The 19,191-nt window shown below is 46.9% G+C and overlaps 1 protein-coding gene across 1 annotated transcript; it reads right to left on the minus strand.

The window, feature by feature from the left end:
• Window positions 1–354: 354 nt before the first annotated feature.
• Window positions 355–19,065, minus strand: LOC310896763 (uncharacterized protein). The gene is made up of 13 exons (XM_083829491.1): window positions 13,448–19,065; window positions 13,035–13,126; window positions 6,521–8,032; window positions 4,007–4,787; window positions 3,756–3,899; window positions 3,286–3,649; window positions 3,132–3,209; window positions 2,949–3,001; window positions 1,098–1,153; window positions 885–935; window positions 698–757; window positions 549–598; window positions 355–451 (listed from the first exon to the last, which is right to left on the minus strand). Exons 6-10 carry the CDS (start codon window positions 3,430–3,432, stop codon window positions 892–894), a joined length of 378 nt encoding a protein of 125 aa, XP_083685617.1. The 5' UTR covers window positions 3,433–3,649; window positions 3,756–3,899; window positions 4,007–4,787; window positions 6,521–8,032; window positions 13,035–13,126; window positions 13,448–19,065; the 3' UTR covers window positions 355–451; window positions 549–598; window positions 698–757; window positions 885–891.
• Window positions 19,066–19,191: the final 126 nt, after the last annotated feature.

Raw genomic sequence — 19,191 nt, forward strand, 5'->3', positions numbered from 1 at the left:
GAAACGCATCAGTCCATAGACTCTGACCCACCTAAAGACCCCTGCAACTGACTGAAGGAAAAACAAAACACTTACCCCAAAGTGCAGCCCAGGCAGAATGAGCTCTCAGATGGGATGCCTGCGACTCAACTACCACTAGGCCCTGCCTGGATCCCAAAGCCAATCACCTGGGAAAGGGGAGGGGCAAAGCACAAGAAAGTAGAAATAGAAAAAGGAGAAGCAACAGCTGTGGTTTATGTATCTATTCATATGGCTTACCTCAACAGCATGCAGGGTGCAGACAAGAGAACTGGGTTGTTTCTAGAAGCAACAATCTCCATGTTTTGGCTTCAGCTTTGAATATTGAAAGCTTTTCTCCTCTACAACACCTGTCTCAGGAACCAAACATCATTCAAGTGACCTGCATTGCTCCTATTCTAAAGACTATCACAGCCCACCTTGCCTGTGGCACCTGATAAACAGAAGAGAAAGCAACCACAGCAGCAAAAGCCACAGCACCCTCAGGACAGTTACTCTCATCCCCTCCTTTACCTCAGCCGCTTACCTACCCCACATGGCAGATGCTTCCACCCGTCCTCTGAAGCCACCTATAGCACCTCTAAAAGAGGAACTGGAATTTTACTCTATTTGATGTAGTAAAATAACTGCAGTCACAGCCACACCCCAAAAATAACAGCTACCTCTGTTCGTCACTCACCAGACTCACTCCAGAGGTAGCTCGGGTCGGGACATCCTGTACTGCACACTGCGTTTCAGCCTGAACAAAGGAAAACAGTCAGAAGATAAACATTCAGCTGACAGCATTAGCACCCATCCCTCAACAACAGAAGTGACCCCATATTTAATGTTTTCGTTTCAAAACAGCACTCCACTTGCCTCTGTACCTGGAAGTTAGATCCAAGCTCGAAAGGAACGGCCACCATCACCCATGCCACCTGGGAACACAGAAGGACAAAATGACCACTGTGCTTGCAAGCGACCACCTGCCACGTTGCTCCTCTGTCCAAACCAGCCTCACCTCAGACCCTCAGAGGGAAACGCCTGAATGTCTTCCCTTCGCTTCAGATAAGGGATGACCAGGCTGAAAAAACTCTCACCTTCCCTCACTGCTGCGTGACATGGGGATTTCCCTGTCCAAGACTGCACGAAGCCCCTGCAGAGACAAGAGAAAAGCACACCCTGAGGCACCTCACAGCCACAGCGTACCTGCTGCAATACCTCTCTCTTCCCAGCTCCTTTACTTCAGCTGCTCACCAGCTCGAACTGAGATTCTTCGCTCACAGCGCCGTGGTAAACTCTGCCCGGGCCACACAACACACACTGCACAATTTACGTTGTTTAAGATACACGAGGTGGAACATTCCTGCCCAACAATCAGTGGCATCGCACAGGAAGGATGCCGCACGCTCCTAGAAACCAAACCTACCAGTCCTGAACAGCTCCCCTGCCAGACAACTCCCCACCTCCTCCTGCCAACCACGCTCAGCACACACACTATTTGGCCTTAAAAAAAAAAAAAGTAAGAACATACACACACAAAAAAAAAAACAACTGAGCTCCACAAATGCCAAAAAGCCAAGCACAGACAGCAGCCCTGGCAGGGGTAATCACAGACTTACCCTTTACAGATGAAAAAGGTAACTCTGATACGACCCTACTCAGTCTCCTCGTAATACTGCGCCTACGTGGTCAAGCCTCTTGCAATGTGTAATCAAGCTCTTTTTAGTCCTCTAGAGAGTTACACAAGTGGCTTGATTCATCCAGAGATTCAAATATAACCCAAAAACACAAGTGTATCCCACCATCCCAAAAACAAGTGAGCCAGCAACCTCTGCTGAATATCCCTCTAGTAAAGTGATTTCCAAGCACTTAAAATCTAGAAGTCCATAGACTCCAACCTGCCCAAAGAATCCTGCAACTGACTGAAGGAAAAACAAAGCAGTTACCCCAACGAGCAGCCCAGGCACAATGAACTCTCTAATGGCATACCTGGGGCTCATATACCATTTGGCCCCGCCCAGCACCCAAACCCAATCACCTGGGAAAGGGGAGGGGCAAAGCACAAGAAGGTAGAAAGAGCACGAGCAGCACAGCAGCTGTGGGTTTTGTTTTTGTTTTTTTTTTTTTTAATCTGGTTTAGCTCAACAAGAGAACTGGGGTGATTCTAGAAGCAACAATCCCCATGCTTTTGCTGCTGCTTTGAATATTGAAAGGACAATATGACCAAGCAAGTAACTGAAATTTTTTCAGTTAGAATTAGCTCAAACCTTTATTTATATAGAAAGAAAAATCTGGGAGCATAACAGATTACACACCAAAAAAAAAAAAAAATCAATTCCATATAATAACATCACTCACAGGAAAAATCACGTACTTGAGTAGGCTATCTGAAAACCAAAAGGCTATGCTGATGGGTCAAAACACACTACAGGACAATGGAGCCTGGCCCTCTGCTGCACCAGCTTGAATCCTATCCCTACACTCACCAAGTGCAACCCCAACCCAAACACAGACACACCATTTCAGGCTACACGGGATGGGGCTTCAGGCACCTCTTCACCTACCGAGGAAGACTGCCATCAGGAACTGCCATGCCAGACCACCTTTTTCCTCTACAACACCTGCCTCAGGAACCAAACAGCATTCCAGTGACCTGCTTTGCTCCTATTCTAAAGACTATCACAGCCTACCTTGCCTGTGGCACCTGATAAGCAGAAGATAGAGCAACCACAGCAGCAAAAGCCACAGCACCCCTAGGACAGTTACTCTCAACCGCTCTTTTACTTCACCCACTCACCTAACCCCCGAGGCAGATGTTTCCATCTGCTCTCAAGCCACCTAAAGCACCTCTAAAAGGCAAAATGGATTTTTATTCTACTTTTTGTAATAACTTAACTGCATTGACAACCACACCCCAAAAATAACTGCTACCTCTGTTCATTGCTCACCTTGCCTGAGGTAGCTCGGGTCGCAACGTCCTGTATTGAGCACTGCATTTCAGCTTGAACAAAGGAAAACACGGTCAAAAGATAAACATTCAGCTGCCAGCATTACCACCCACCCTTCAACACCACAAGTGACCCTATATTTAATTTTATCATTTCAAAAGAGCAGTCCACTTGCCTCTGTACCTGGAAAGTAGATCCAAGCTCAAACGCGGCCACCTGCAAGGCTGGGGGGGGGGGGGGGGGGTGCCATTTGGCAGCCACCTGCAAGGTGGGGGGGGGTCACCTGGCAGCTTTGCTCTAACAGATCCTACTAGTTACCTCAAAAAGATGGGCTTACCGGTCTCAATTTGCAACGCATCAGTCCATAGGTTCTGACCCACCTAAAGAACCCTGCAACTGACTGAAGGAAAAACAAAGCCCCTACCCCAAAGAGCAGCCCAGGCAGAATGCCTGCCCTAATCATGTGGAAAATGGGAGGGGCCATGCATGAGAAGAGATAAAGAGCAGGAGGAACAGCAGCCCTGTTTTTGGTCTGGCTTAGGTGAACAGCGTGCAGAGTGCAGCACAGGCAATCAGCCTGTTTCTCCTGAAAGACTTACCTTAGCTTTGGTGAAGGAAACTGACCGGGCTGACAACCCTCTCACCTTTTTGCACCACTCCACAACACGGGGAATTCACCTCTCCACGGCTGCACGAGGGAACTGCAGAAACAAGACAAAGCACACCCTGAGGCACCTCATAACCACAGCCTACCTACCTACTGCAATACCTCTGCAATACTTATACCTCTCTTCCCAGCTGCTTTACCTCTGCTGCTCTCCATCTCCAAATCACATTCTTTTAACTGTCACGCAGAGCGGTGGTCCTCCAGGTTCCATAGAGCAGCGCCATTATTTTTTTTCTTTTTTAATTTCAAAACAGCTTCCCTTCAAAACAGCTTTCCGCTTCCCTCTGGAAATGGACAGTAGGTCAAGCTAGTCACCGAGTTGCCAACGCAGAGCTTCACAGTTCCAGAAGGTGCTCTTTCATTCGACCGATTCCTCATAAGTGTTACCTACCACTAGCAAAAGCAATAAACAGACTGCAAACAGGCACTGCCACATTTGACAAACTCCATGTTTTTAATTTTATCATTTCAAAAGAGCAGTCCGCTTGCCTTTACATCTGAAAAGGCAGATCAAACCAGTCACCAAGTTGCCGAACAAGAACTTGACAGTTCCAGAAAGTGCTGTTTCCTTTGACCGGTTCCTCCTAAGGTTTACCTACTGCTGGAAAAAAAGAAAAAAAGACTCTGTGCCAGCTGCCCTTAAGTACTCACCCAGAGCTTGAGTATTCGCCCAGAGACAGACCAGATGTCTTTCCCAAAAGAGTCAGGACAATGTATTATTGCACTGTTGGACCACCATGTTAGCTACCATCACTAATTGCCAGGCAGTGTTAGCGTAGCAACCACATAACCACCAAGTGATTATATGAAGGTGCTTTATTCAGCGCTGGAAGCCGGGGCAGGTGCCCAAATCTGGCTTCAAGTCCCGTTACTTTCCAGCCATTATTTATACATTCAACATTACGTAAGGCATACATATTCATTACAGGTTGCAACATCAGCCTCGCATTCCATTCTAATTAGCTCTCCTCCCATTTGCACATGCGTGGTGCTCTCTGGTGGTCGTCCAGGTGGTCGTCCAGATGAAGTAAGGAGTCTTCCTCTCTGCTAAACTTTTCACCTTTCTCACTCGACGCATGCTCCCTCCGCTCCTTGGTTCTGCTTCAACTCATTTCAGCACTTCCAGGCCCTTATCCAAGGTCAGGTTGTATCTGTTCCCTCCCAGGGTTCCCCTTCAAAGATTCATTTGACTGTTCAGTATACTCCCTAAGTTTCCCAGCATACATAGATTATTTGATAATATACTCCCTAAACTTCCCAGTATACATAAATTAATTGATAATGTAAGTACATTCGGCAATGCTTAATTATACTGTATGACCCATCATCTAAGAGACATTAATAAAACATCCATTCGATTCTCCCCAACACTAACATTTCCCCCCTTTGAAAATACTTCACTCATACCAAGAGCAAGTATTTTCATTACTATTAGGTTGAATCAGGTTAGTAGAGGTTAGTGAGTATAACTTGATATAGAGATTAGTAAGTATAATCTTAACGCATCTTCGTTATTCTACTAGCTTATTGATTCCTCTATGCCTGCTTGTTAACGCTAGTACTATAGGATGGGGGTGGAGTAAGTGGGATAAGGTGTTCTGGGTGATTCCCAGTAAGGACTCTCATTATTCGGCGATTCCATGCACTACTCCTAACTATTTCTCCTTTCACACACGAAACATTACTCCCATTGCAGCGAATACAATTAGCAGCAGCACAATGCTTTGTAGGAGGGACTTGAGCCATCCTTCCAGATGAAGGCCTAGTCCCTCAAAAGTTGCTCCCAACCAATTTTGCTCAGCTTCTTGCTTTTCTTCCCCTAGCTCATGTTCCACATGAGCTAGTTGGGATATGTCATTTTCCACATCTGTAGTTACATTTGGAATGTGTACACAGCAATGATCAATTCTGCCTTTCAAATATCCACACACCCCATGCTCTTTTAAACAAAAGCATGTCCAGAGCCATTCTGTTTTTCAGGGTCATTTTGGTTGTGGCCTGTAATTGTAAGTCTAAATCTTTGAACCCCTTCTTGGTTACCTTTGCCAACCTGTTTACCAGTAACATGTATATTCGGGTTCGGTTCAGGAGACTCATAAGGTTTTCCATACATGATTTCATAGGGACTTACTGACATCCCACTTCTTGGCTTTATTCTAATTCTTAGCAAGGCTATTGGTAAGGCCTGTGGCCACTGTATCTTAGCTTCCTGACAGATTTTGCTTAATTGTCCTTTTAAAGTTTGGTTCATCCTCTCTACCTGACCACTAGATTGAGGCCTCCATGGGGTATGTAAGTTCCAGGTAATTCCCAATAACCTACTAACCTCCTTAACCACATTGGCAATGAAATGTGGTCCCCTGTCTGAAGAAATACCCAATGGTACACCAAATCTAGGGATTATTTCCCGTAGTAACCATTTTACCGTTTCCTTTGCTTGGTTGGTGCGACAGGGAAGGGCCTCCGGCCATCCTGAAAAAGTATCAACCCCTACCAATAGGTATTTATAACCTCTTGCTTTAGGCAGTTCCACGAAGTCTATTTGCCAGTAATCTCCAGGCTCTATCCCAGCTCTAGTTCTTCCCATCTCAGCATGTTTCCTTGCTACCGGATTATTCTTTCAGCAAAGCTCACATTTTGACGTTACTGACTTTGCCATTGTTAACATGTGTACCGAGATGACACCTCGTTTCAAATAGGTCACCATTGCTCCTGCACCCCAGTGACATTCATTATGTTTTATTTGTAAGATTTCTCGCATTACTATAGGAGGCACTATGAGTTGTCCTGTCGTAGTCACATACCATCCGTCAGGATTCTTCCGGGCCTTCATCAAATTTGCAAGTCTCTCATCTTCTGCTGAATACTTTGGGTCTTTAGCTAATTTAAAACAAGAGAGGCCTACCTTTGATGGAATTAGAGCCATTACTTTCCATACTTCACGCGCAACCTTCCGGGCCGTCAAATCTGCCAGTCTGTTACCTTCTGCAATCTCTGACACCCCTCGTTGATGGGCTTTACAATGCATTATGGCCACCTGTTGGGGTTTCTGTACAGCTGTTATTAATTTCAATATTTCTTCCTGGTATTTTATATTAGTCCCCTGTGAGGATAGCATTCCCCTTTCTTTCCATAATGCCCCATGTACATGAACTACCCCGAATGCATATTTTGAATCTGTCCAAATATTCACGTTCTTACCCTCACTTAGTTCCAGGGCTCATGTCAGGGCAACTATTTCTGCTCGTTGGGCTGAAGTTCCCGGAGGTAGGGAATTTGCCTCAATCACTACCTTTGATGTAGTTACCGCGTATCCTGCATAACGAGTCCCATTTTCCACAAAGCTGCTTCCATCCGTGAAAAGTTCCCAATCCGGTCTCCCCAGAGGCTGATCCTTTAAGTCTGTTCTGCTGGCATAGGTATGTTCGATGATCTCCACGCAATCATGACTGAGGTCTCCTTCCTCCGTAGTTGTTCCTAGAAACACTGCTGGGTTCAATAAGTTAGTAGTTCTTAAAATTACATTATCTTGCTCAGTTAGTATAGCTTGATATTTCATCATTCGGCTGGGCGATAGCCAATGGCCCCCCTTTTGCTCCAATACCGTAGTCACCATATGTGGCACGAACACCTCAATTCGTTTCCCTAATGTGAGCTTTCTGGCTTCCTGTATTAAAAGGACTGTGGCTGCCACAGCCCTTAAACACGAGGGCCATCCAGCGCTTACCGCATCCAATTGTTTAGAAAAATACCCCACAGGTCTTTTCCAGCTCGCAAGTCGCTGGGTCAGTACTCCTAATGCCAATCGTTGTCTCTCATGCACAAACAGCTGGAAGTCCTTTGATAAGTCCGGCAAGCCCAAGGCAGGCGCCTTTATCAGGGCTTCCTTTAATTTCTTAAAGGCCTCTTGTTGTGGCTTTCCCCAGGTAAACGTACAGGCCTTTTGGGTTTCATAGAGGGGCTTTGCTATGAGTCCATAGTCCATTACCAACAGTCTGCACCACCCGGCCATACCTAGGAAAGCCCGTAGTTCATGCAAATTTCGCGGCTCGGGGGTTTCACAAATAGCTTGTATTCGGTTAACTCCCAATTTTCTTTGTCCTTGAGAAATTTCACATCCCAAATAAATTACTGTTGTGCACGCGATTTGTGCCTTTTGTTTAGAAACCTTGTACCCATTTAGTCCCAATTGATTCAAAATATCAATAGTTACCTGAATACATTCTGACTCTCCTTCGGTAGCTATTAATATATCGTCCACATATTGTAACAGCAGGTATCGATCCTTTGGTACCTGAATCTGTCCTTGGTTAATCCAATCTTCTATTTCTTTAGCTAGTTGACCACCGAAGAGGGTCGGGCTATTCTTGAATCCTTGAGACAATCTTGTCCAGGTCAGTTGCATCTTTCGTCCGTTCTGTGGATTTTCCCATTCAAAAGCAAAGAGTTTTCTACTATCCTTGTCAACGGGTATGCAGAAGAAGGCATCTTTTAAATCAATTACCGTAAACCACTTATATTTCTCTTTTACAGATGTTAACAATGTATAAGGATTAGCCACCACTGGGTGAATATCTTTTGTTATTTCGTTTATTGCCCTAAGGTCCTGCACTAGCCTGTATTCCCCATTAGGTTTCTTTACTGGGAAAATTGGGGTGTTATATTCAGATTTGCATTCCTCCAGAATGTGGTAGCTAAGAAATTTATCTATAATCTTTACTATTCCTAGCCTAGCTTCTGGCTTCAATGGGTACTGTTTAATCCGTACCGGTCGTGCCCCTTCCTTAAGTTCAATTTTTACTGGCTGGGCTACTTTTGAGTTTCCAGGCACATCCGTTTCCCAAACTGCAGGCATTACTGCATTTTCTACCTCTTTTGGGATATGAGGAACAGCCTTCTCTTTAATCATTAATATTTGTCCCACTTTTGATTCCGGGATTCTCATAATCAATTCTCCATCTTCAAACGTTATGGTAGCGTTTAGTTTAGTTAGCAAATCCCGTCCCAAAAGCGGAATAGGGCATTCTGGTACGTATAAAAATTCATGCGTAATTTCTTTGCCTCCAAACCGTAAATCAAGGGGTTGTAAGAACGGCCGTATTTCCTCCTTCCCGGTGGCACCTACAATAGTAGTTTTCCTTTCCCCTATTTTACCACTTAATCTATTGAGCACTGAATATGTGGCCCCTGTATCAATTAAAAATTTTACTTCCTTATTTCCTATTTGAATTTTTACCAAGGGCTCTTTAGTTTCTGCTACCGGATCTCCTAGTCAGCTACTGTACTCCCCCAGAACCATCGCCCTAGCTGCTTCTTGGTTTCGGAACGAATTTCCCCCACCAACGATCAGCTGTCCACGGAGAGGGCACTCGTTTTTCCAATGACCCTCCTCCTTACAATGGGCACATTGGTTAAGACCCAGCCGGTTTCCCCCTGAGCTCGGGTAGCCTCTCCCTGTTCCTCTACCTTGACCGTTAATATTTCCTCTTCCCCTGCCCCTTAATCCTGCATGTTCTCTCCCTTGAATTACTGCTAATAAATTCTGTTGTTGCCTTTTTGTCGTTTCCTTTTCTCTGTTATTATACTCTTTCCAGGCTATTTCCAACAGCCTATCCAAAATTTCTCAAATCTGCACCTTCCAACTTTTGCAATTTCTTCCTAATATCCTCTTGGGCTTGTCCCAGGAAAATGAGTGCTAATTGAGCTTTAGCTTGCTCAGTCTCTACGTCTAAATCTGTATATTTCTTAGCAGTTTCTTTCAATCTCTCTAAAAAGGCGGAAGGTGATTCCGCTTTTTCTTGCCTGACATTATACAATTTTGACCAATTTATGGTCCGGGGCATGGCATTCTGTACCCTGACTTGTACCCAATCTTGATATCTCTTCAGCCTCCTTATTCCATCCCCTGTGTTATAATCCCATTGGGGATCCTCGGTGGGGAAGTTTTGATCTAGATTTCCAAGCACTAATCCATTTCGTATATCTTCTCGGGCTCTCTCTCTGGCTGCCCGCAATACCATGTCTTTTTCTGTCGAGTCCATCAAAGTATCCAGGATCACCTGGAGATCATCCCAATCGGGATTTTGGGTTTTAATTATCATTTTCATTACCCTAGCTACTTTATCTGGGTTTTCCCTGTAGGTGCCGGCTGCTTGTTTCCATATCATTAAATCCCCAGCTGAAAAAGGCACCTTAATATATACCGGTCCTTCTGTCCCCACTCCTTGCCTGAGGGGAGCGATTATTTTCCCTCCCTGTTCATTTATAGTTTCTCCTGCCCTTCGCTGTTGCCGGGTCCTATGTGACACAGGGGAGACTAAAGTCGGGGATTCTCCATCACTACTGCTATCTTCCTTTTCTCTTTTCCCTCCCTGTCCTGGCTCTTCCGGCGGAGCCGACGGCGCAACTTCCAAATCAATATTTCCATTATTCATTTCCCCATAATACTTATTATCCTCTATTGCCTGATGCTGTATACAGCGTCCCTCCTTAGTACATGCACAACAACGTTCCTCAGTTGAAACTTCAAGCACCATTATTCCACAAGCATGCTGCCATTCAGGCTTTCGGCGCAAATAAAAGAATAATTCCACATACGGCAGTTCATCATATTTTCCTTCCCGCTTGAAAAATAGCATCAATTGTAAAATTGTATTATATTGCAATGTTCCATTCTCAGGCCAAGTTTCTTGGTCCTCTAGTTTATACTGTGGCCACCAAATATTACAATAATCAATCAGCTTTCCTTTCCGCATTTCTTGACCAAAACCTCCCTCTTTCCAGTGTGCTAGCAAACACCCCAGCGGGGATGTCCGCGGGATAGGTACATCTTTTCCCAGAATTCCTTTGATCTTTTTCATTTTGAGCTTATGATACAAACCCAAAAGCTGCCAGAGCAGCAGCACACTCTCCCAGAAGCTGCCGGAGCAGCAGCACACTCTCCCAAAGGCTGCTGGAGCAGCAGCGTGCTCTCCCAGAAGCTGCCGGAGCAGCAGCGTGCTCTCCCAGAAGCTGCCGGAGCAGCAGCGTGCTCTCCCAGAAGCTGCCGGAGCAGCAGCACGCTTTCCCAAAAGCTGCCGGAGCAGCAGCACGCTTTCCCAAAAGCTGCCGGAGCAGCAGCACGCTTTCCCAAAAGCTGCCGGAGCAGCAGCGTGCTTACTACATACCAATAATACCAGGTGCTGACCCTTCAGCACAAACCAATACAATTACCAATACCAAACCACCAATGCCGAACCTGCAGAGCTTTCGCTCTGTCTAACGGACGGCGCCTAGGCTTACCCCGGGAGCTCCCTGCCCAACCGAGCGTGGCTTTCGCCGTGTCTGACCGGCAGGCTTTCCCAACCAAATTGGTACCGAATACCCAAAGTTGAAAGCACCTTTGCTTACCGCTCCAGTGGTACGTCGTGAGCAGCGGAGGTCGGTCGTGGTCGACTGCTCCCCGAGAATCCCTCGGTGCCGGCTGGAGCGAAACCGAGACACGATCCGCCTCAGCAGTGCCCACGCCATCCCATCTGGGTCGCCAAAATGTTAGCGTAGCAACCACATAACCACCAAGTGATTATATGAAGGTGCTTTATTCAGCGCTGGAAGCCGGGGCAGGTGCCCAAATCTGGCTTCAAGTCCCGTTACTTCCCAGCCATTATTTATACATCCAACATTACGTAAGGTATACATATTCATTACAGGTTGCAACATCAGCCTCGCATTCCATTCTAATTAGCTCCCCTCCCCTTTGCACATGCGTGGCGCACTCTGGTGGTCGTCCAGATGAAGTAAGGAGTCTTCCTCTCCGCTAAACTTTTCACCTTTCTCACTCGACGCATGCTCCCTCCGCTCCTTGGTTCTGCTTCAACTCATTTCGGCATTTCCAGGCCCTTATCCAAGGTCAGGTTGTACCTGTTCCCTCCCAGGGTTCCCCTTCAACGATTCCTTTAAATGTTCAGTGTACTCCCTAAGTTTCCAGTGTACATAGATTAATTGATAATGTAAGTACATTTGGCAATGCTTAATTATACTGTATGTCCCATCACCTAAGAGACATTAGTAAAACATCCATTCGATTCTCCCCAACACTAACAGTAATACCTCCTCGGGAGGTTGTAATTGCTCCAAAATCTGTTCTAGAACTTGCCCAAATAAACTGGTGGCCCTGTAAACCCTGAGGTAAAACTGTCCATCTGTATTGTTGCTTCCGCCCCCATTTCAGGGTCTTTCTAGTCAGAGGTGAATAGATCTTTGCTCTCAGGGCCTGAGAGCACTCCATTAATAACACTGTTATTCCAGTCTAACAATTTGCTATTTGAATGCCCAATTTCATCAAATCCCTTCCCAACAAGTTAGTCCCTGCCTTTGGTACTTTGTAATTGCCCAGTGATCATTTTATCCCCTACTCTCAGCCCGGTATCCCCCAAAAGTGGGGCTGTTATCCCAGCCCCTTCTACCCCCATCACTTTTAGGGTTTCATTAGTTAATTTAATCCCTGATGCTTTACAAGCCAGTAATGATCTAGCTGCCCCAGTGTATCGGGTTCACATACCAAGGTTCTGGGGGGGGGGGGGGGGGGAGGAGGGGGGAGCAGGCTGCTCCCCCCCACCCCCCTCCTCCCCAATACTTGGGAAACTGACCAAACACCACAGCAAATATACCAAAACTTCTAGACTGTTATTTAGATAATGCCTTCATCCTCTTTCCCTACTCATTCAACTTCCAACAGCTCTGTCAAACACTACGTACCACACCTTTAACACCTTCAATAACCCTTTTTAACACTTCTATCTTTCTCCAGCCTGTACTTTCCCGTTTTCCTTCTCTCCTCCTTCTTCCACGCCGGATATTCCTATTTGAAGTGGCCAGCCTGGCCACACTTCAAAGCCTGTCCCTGAGCTTTCCTTGCCTGCCATTCCTTCATCTCTCTTCCTCTCCTTTCCATCCTGGCCCTGACTCCCCCTGACGATTTTCTTCCTCTTTCTCCAACCCTCTGCCTCACTACCTGCTACGCTGTCAATACCATTAGTTTTGCTCTCTGCTTTTCCTTCTCATCTCCCCTCCCGATATACACCTCCAGGGCCTCCCGCAGGAGGGCCCCTCACAGTGACTGTTCACTACATCCCCCCACCTTCTGGAGCTTTTTCTGTGTATCTTGCCAGGCTTTAATCGCAAAATGAACTTTCAAGAGCCCTCGGGATACCAGGTCCTTGGGATTCATCCACGAGTACTTTCTCATTCTGACCCCAAATCTCTCATATGATTTCTGTGTTGTGCATTATTATTATTCCAGCCAGGATCAGCAAGGATCCTACTAGCTGTTACCTCAAAAAGAAGGACATACCGATCTCTACTTGGAAACGCATCAGTCCGTAGACTCTGACCCACCTAAAGACCCCTGCAACTGACTGAAGGAAAAACAAAACACTTACCCCAAACTGCAGCCCAGGCAGAATGAGCTCTCTGATGGGATGCCTGTGACTCAATTACCATTAGGCCCTGCCTGGAACCCAAAGCCAATCACCTGGGAAAGGGGAGGGGCAAAGCACAAGAAAGTAGAAAGCAGAAAGAGAGCAGGAGGAGCAGCAGCAGTTTTTCTTTTCCTTTATTTTTTTCTAGCTTATCTGAACAGCATGCAGAGTGCAGACCGGAGAACTGGCGTCTCTCTAGAAGCAACAATACCAATGCTTTTACTTCAGCTTTGAATATTGAAATGACAATATGAGAAAGCAAGTTACTGAAGCTAACTGGAATTAGCTCAACCTTTCATCTACGCAGGAAGAAAAATCTAGCAGCATAACAGATTACACCCCAAAAACAAAATCAATGTAGTAACATCACTCACAGGAAAAAAAATGCGCATGCACGGCCCCGAGGCGCCTGCAGTACCCAATTTTCACCAGCAGGTGGCGAAAGAGGGTGCCCGGGTGCGGCACCGCGCATGCGTGGCCCCGAGCCGCCTGCAGTACCCAATTTACCCCAGCAGGCGGCGGCAGAGGGCGCCCGGGGGTGCCACGGCGTATGCGCGGACCCGAGGCGCCTGCAGTACCAAATTTTCCCCAGCAGGTGGCGGAAGAGGGCATCCAAAGGCGCCACCGCGCATGCGCGGCCCCGCGCCGCCTGCAGTACCCTCTTCTCCTCACCGGCAGGTGGCGTTAGGAGCTCAGCAGGGACGGCTTCCCAGCCCATTTTCCCAGAGAAAGCACAAACGAAAACAGCAGAAATTTGCACCCCACGCCGCCTCAGGGAGGAAATGTCTGCCTTCAGCAACGTGCCGCTCACGGCTGGGAAGCCGAGCGGCGGCAAGCTGAAACAGTACATTTTTTATCAGGCCAAAACGGCAGGGAGATAATAACAACGAACCCAACGTGGGCAACGGGATGCTCAGAGCCCAATGACCACAACTCCCGGCTTGCTGGGGGAATGGTGCTCCTGGCGGCTTGACACTGCAGACAGCACAGAGCCAGCCCCAGGCTTCCCCACCTGCAGCCCAGCACCCGCGGACCTGTGCCTGCCACCCCGTGCCATCCCCGCCTGGGCTTTCCCTGTCCCAGCCGCCAATCCCACGGGACCCGGCCTCTGCAACGCCATCCCCTGCCCTGGGGGTCCTGCCAGGAACCCCCAGCCCCCTCCCCACTTGCACCTGTGCAAGCAGCCCCCGCCACACAGGGCAGTCCCCCCAGCCCGGGGAGCAAAGACAGCAGCGAGCTGCCCTCCCCGTCCCACAATAGACAGCTGCCCCCCAACCCGGCAGGGCTGGCCCCACACTCCGATGGGTCGTCAGCATCCAGCGGCCGACAGACACGGGGCCACCCCTCCCCCGGCCCCTGCCCACTCCACACCCACCCCGCTACCGAACCTGCACCCACACACAGACAGCGACAGCCATTTCCCGGGATGGCAACCACCAAAGGGGTAACGGGCCAGAAAGCAAACTTTATTAAACTGCTGTGCAGGACTCCGGGGAAGGGGGGCTGCGGTGGGGCTACCTGCCCGGTCGTTCTCCCCTTCCCCTGGCGGGCAAGGCAAAGAGCGGCATCCGTCTGTCCGTCCCTACGTGGGGAGGGGATGGTGGAAGTGGGCTTCTCACTATCGCTGCTTTGGGCAGTTGTGGAGTAATTGCCTGAAGTAACCAGGCAAATTAAACTCATATTCACCTTTTAAAGAAAGCGTACAGCATCGAAGAAGCTTTCATGGTGGAAGGCAGCTGCGCTACCTAAGCATTCCCTAGGCCTCCAACTTTATATGCTATCGCACTAGGGGAACTCGGTGTGCTGACTCTAAGGAATAGGACGGAGCGTAAAGTGGAGTGGAAACACCACGGATAGACTCTGCGACCAGATGGGGACCCGATGCTCTTGTGCACACTGAGACCGATAAGCTGCACGTTTGCTACCCTGAGCCAACGACCTGTCATGTTTTTAACAAAACACTGCACTCTAGGGAACTTTTGCTCATTCTAGTATCATCATAATACCAAAACACACCTCCATCCCAAAAGCTCCGTGCCTCCAAGGTGCGACCACCCCTCACTGAGGGCGTGCTCTGAGTTTCTCAGACCCGTGTACCATTAAACGAAAGCAAGAAAACTTTTCACCAATCATAACCAAGGTATGCCTGACTAGTCACTCAAGCCCCACCTAAAGGAGAGAAAATAAATGTAAACTGTCTTAAGTGAGAGGGGATGTTAGGGAAGATACCATCACGAAGGATACCTTTCTGACTTCCAGGATCAGTCGATGAGCTGAGCCTCTCTTCCCCCCGCACTGGGACGCCGTGGGGTAATATTTGAACGCTTGGTTGTACCAGGTGTCTCCTTGGAAACATAGAAATCTCTAGAGCCTTTGTGCCTTTTATTGCGTTAACAGCCAGGACGAGTACCTGTGTATTTCATGCGTGCTCGCTTGCTTTCGCGGACAGTGAATTTATCGCCGGGGATCCAAAGAACCTGTGTCCTTGTTGCTGTAATAAACTGCTGTTCATTGCATTGTTCCCAGCCCTGACAGTTCTCATTGAACGCGACTAGAGCGAGGGTGTGCTACGTTATTTAGGTGAATCCGTGACCGTGATAGTTCAGTACCCTGAATCTGACCAGAACCGTAACAGTTAGTCAGCTATGCCCCTTAACGCGACAGTATTTCATAGGGAAAAACATTAAGCCTAAGATTTCCCATGCCTAAGGCCCTGGGGGGCAGGCAGAGAAGGAACCCGAGACTCTTAGCCATGCGACTCCTGAGAATCGCAGCTTACAGTTAGTCACTCACCGTCTTCTGGTCTCACAGGATGAGACAGAGGTATAATTCCTTCCTTCTCCATCTCTCTGGAAAGAGCTTTTCTCCTATCCGTGACAAAGGGAAAAAAAAAGTTGTGATCATGGGAGTCATTACACAAAGCCACACTGTGAATTCACTACTACAGTCAAGATCATTTTTAGTCAAAAACATCTTGGCAGCAATGTTACCACTATAAACATAGCGCTGCAAAAAAAATCAACTCCAGATAGTAAAGGGCAAGCTAAAAGGACAAATAACATGACCGAAGGCGTCTGCAACAACCAGCTGGCAGATGGTTGTCCACAGCCCTTAGATTTCACGGTCGTCTTTCCTGACAAATGAATCCTGGAAGAACAGAAAAGATACACATCGTGCCCACAAAAGCCTTTGGGGAGACTACTGAAAAGAAAACCAAACCGAAAAACTAGAAACAGCAAGCGGCGCGTACATCGGTTTTGTTAACAGAGTAACACTAACTAGAAATTTTCACGTTCTTTGCCCTCTACCTTGAAGAAGTCACCCAATTCTGTTGGTGTTCACCATCAGTTTTTGTTTTTGTGTTTTTTTATTTTATATTTTCTCATGGACATCCGAGGAAAACATTTCGAGTCCCTGTCATCAAGGGAGGAGAGAAAAAAAAAAAAGAAAAAAAGAGAGGGATGAGGGGGGAAGAAGCGCAGCCATTCCTTGCCTCGGTAACGCGAGCAAAAAGCTCAGGCGCTCGGCAACAATGTGCTTTGAAAGACAAAACATAGAAGAAACTGCACGTTATTTAATCTCAGCTATACAGTCACATGTATTTGCACCTGCTCATTTATTCATCTGCCAGTTTATTTTGCTACAGACGCTACAGAACATAGAAACTGCAAGGTTACTACTACCTTTTGTAACCGATGGGATCTTTGGTAGGAATAGCTATCTAAAAGAGCCAACAAAATCTCCTTCGTTGACAGCCGTCTGAACTTTTATTGTCTAAAAACAGTCCTACAAACATCCCCCAGGATGCTCAACTTCAGAAACTTTCCGTTCAACTTGAGGCAGAACAAGCCCTTACCCTGGACACCTTAATCTGGCTCTCCACTGTTAGCAGAGTAGCACTCTGATACTGTCCGGTACACGCTGCAGCCTACTCGCTTACGTGTATTTACTGCAGCCTGGTTCGATACACTCACAGAGAGACCCATGAAAAATCCACCCTTTCTTTCAGAAAAAAAATAAATAAAATAAATATGACACAGTAAGGAAGAAAAGCTGAACATACGGGATGCGGTCCTTTACCGAGGGGCATATCCAACATAGGCACACGGAGTTTTTGGGCACGTGAGTGATCATCTACAACAGCTATCGGGACAAGCCAAACGCAGGCACACGAGCCTCAATTTAAAAAACACGTTAAGTTCCTTTATAGCTTATGGAAACAACAAATCTACAGCTTAGATGCATTTAGATTGCATCTGATTAGAGATTGCCTCCTTCAAAATGCACAGGGAGGTGGGGAAACCAGCCTTTCAAACCTATTGCCTAACAAGAGACGGCCTTTCTCCTCCATAGGTTAAGTTCTTCCAAGCATCGTCCTGTTTCTGGATTTTCAGAATCACAGAATCATCTAGGTTGGAAGAGACCTCCAAGGTCACCTAGTCCAACCTCTGACCTAACACTAACAAGTCCTCCACTAAACCATATCACTAAGCTCTACATCTAAATGTCCTTTAAAGACCTCCAGGGATGGTGACTCAAACACTTCCCTGGGCAGCCTATTCCAATGCCTAACAACCCGTTCGGTAAAGAAGTTTTTTCTAATATCTATCCTAAACCTCCCCTGGCGCAACTTTAGCCCATTCCTCCTCATCCTATCTCCGGGCATGTGGGAGAATAGACCAACCCCCACCTCGCTACAGCCTCCTTTAAGGTACCTGTAGAGTGCGATAAGGTCGCCCCTGAGCCTCCTCTTTTCCAGACTGAACAATCCCAGCTCCTTCAGCCGCTCCTCGTAAGACTTGTTCTCCAGACCCATTCACCAACTTCATTGTCCTTCTCTGGACACGCTCGAGCACCTCGATGTCCTTCTTGTTGTGAGGGGTCCAAAACTGAACACAGTACCCGAGGTGTGGCCTCACCAGAGCCGAGTACAGCGACAGCCACAACGGGATAGTCCTACCAGCATGAGTCGGGGATGCTTCCCTGGGGGTTTATTTGATGCTGAGGTAGGTTTCCTGCGGGTACAAGTAACATAGCACAAGATGGAAAGTAAGCTAAGGTACTTTCTGCAGCACAACACTTGTGCGATATTGGACCTGAGGGGACCACTCAAAGCCTGCAATCACTGAACGAGTATGTAGGGAGCCCTACAGGAAACAGAGCTTATGTTCTGCGAAGCTCTTTTCCTGTTGAGAAGAGGACCTTGTATTCAGTGTCTTTACTGAAATTTAGGCTACTTCCTAGTCGTTTTGGCATGTTAGCCTTTGTAGAAGCCAAGAGATTTTAAACTGCCAAGCACCATTTATAATTCTTGTTTTCCGACTACAGGAAATTTCAATAGGGACGCTAGTTAATAGAAAAGTCTGTCTGTTTCATGCAAATCAAGTAGCTAAACCACGGACAGGAGTCTGCAGAAAGAATACTTTAAAAGGTGAATTTAAAGAGAAGGATAATACTTTGTTTTAGCTTTGCTTCTGATAAACTAGACTGAACCTAGTAAGAAGTGTTATCTAAATTTGAAATTGTGATGCTCTTGGAAAGCTCTGCTTTAGTAGAAGCAGTAACCATATCATAGGTGGCACTTAACAGCTGGTTGTCCGTGTCCTCCTGCCCCATCTATGCTTGTAAAATTCACAGAAATTCTTTTTCCACAAACCCGTACAGCTTGTACTAGCAGATCCAGCTGCCAGAGCCTCACTGAGAAATCTCTCTAGCAAGGTCACAGTAGAAAGAAAAATATTCCAGAGGTGAGAATGGTAAACAGCAAGAGAACATGCGTGCCCCACTGGTATCTATCAAGAAAACAAGTATTAGCCCATGTCCAAGTATTCCTCTAAATGTCATGCAAACACTCATCTATAGAAACTCCTTGGTTTTAAGTTACATACAGATATGTATAGCCATTACACAGCCATGCATGCTTCAGTTCTTAGTCTACTGAGAATCAAGCCAATTCTCATGGGAATTTTATTTACTCAGTATTTTCTTAAGTCATCTGCATTGTGTCTATGTAACGCAAGTAAGATGCATTTGCTGTGCATCCAGATGGGTGGGCTCTAAGTGCTGTAAGGACAGAAAAAAATTCTCACATTAGAAAGGTGAAATGAAAACTGCTATT

Source organism: Anser anser, assembly GCF_964211835.1.
Source record: "Anser anser genome assembly, chromosome: 3".
NCBI lineage: Eukaryota > Metazoa > Chordata > Aves > Anseriformes > Anatidae > Anser > Anser anser.

Bases quoted from the DNA above. Each gene is read 5' to 3' on its own strand.
- LOC310896763 (XM_083829491.1), bottom strand. From the start codon at position 3,432: ATGGCCCCTCCCATTTTCCACATGATTAGGGCAGGCATTCTGCCTGGG. The intron at 1,154-2,948 runs GTGAGCAATGAA...TTGTCTCTGCAG, and splicing joins CCCGAGCTACCTCAGGCAAG to GGGCTTCGTGCAGTCTTGGA. The intron at 936-1,097 runs GTGAGAGTTTTT...CTGTGTTCCCAG, and splicing joins TCACGCAGCAGTGAGGGAAG to GTGGCATGGGTGATGGTGGC.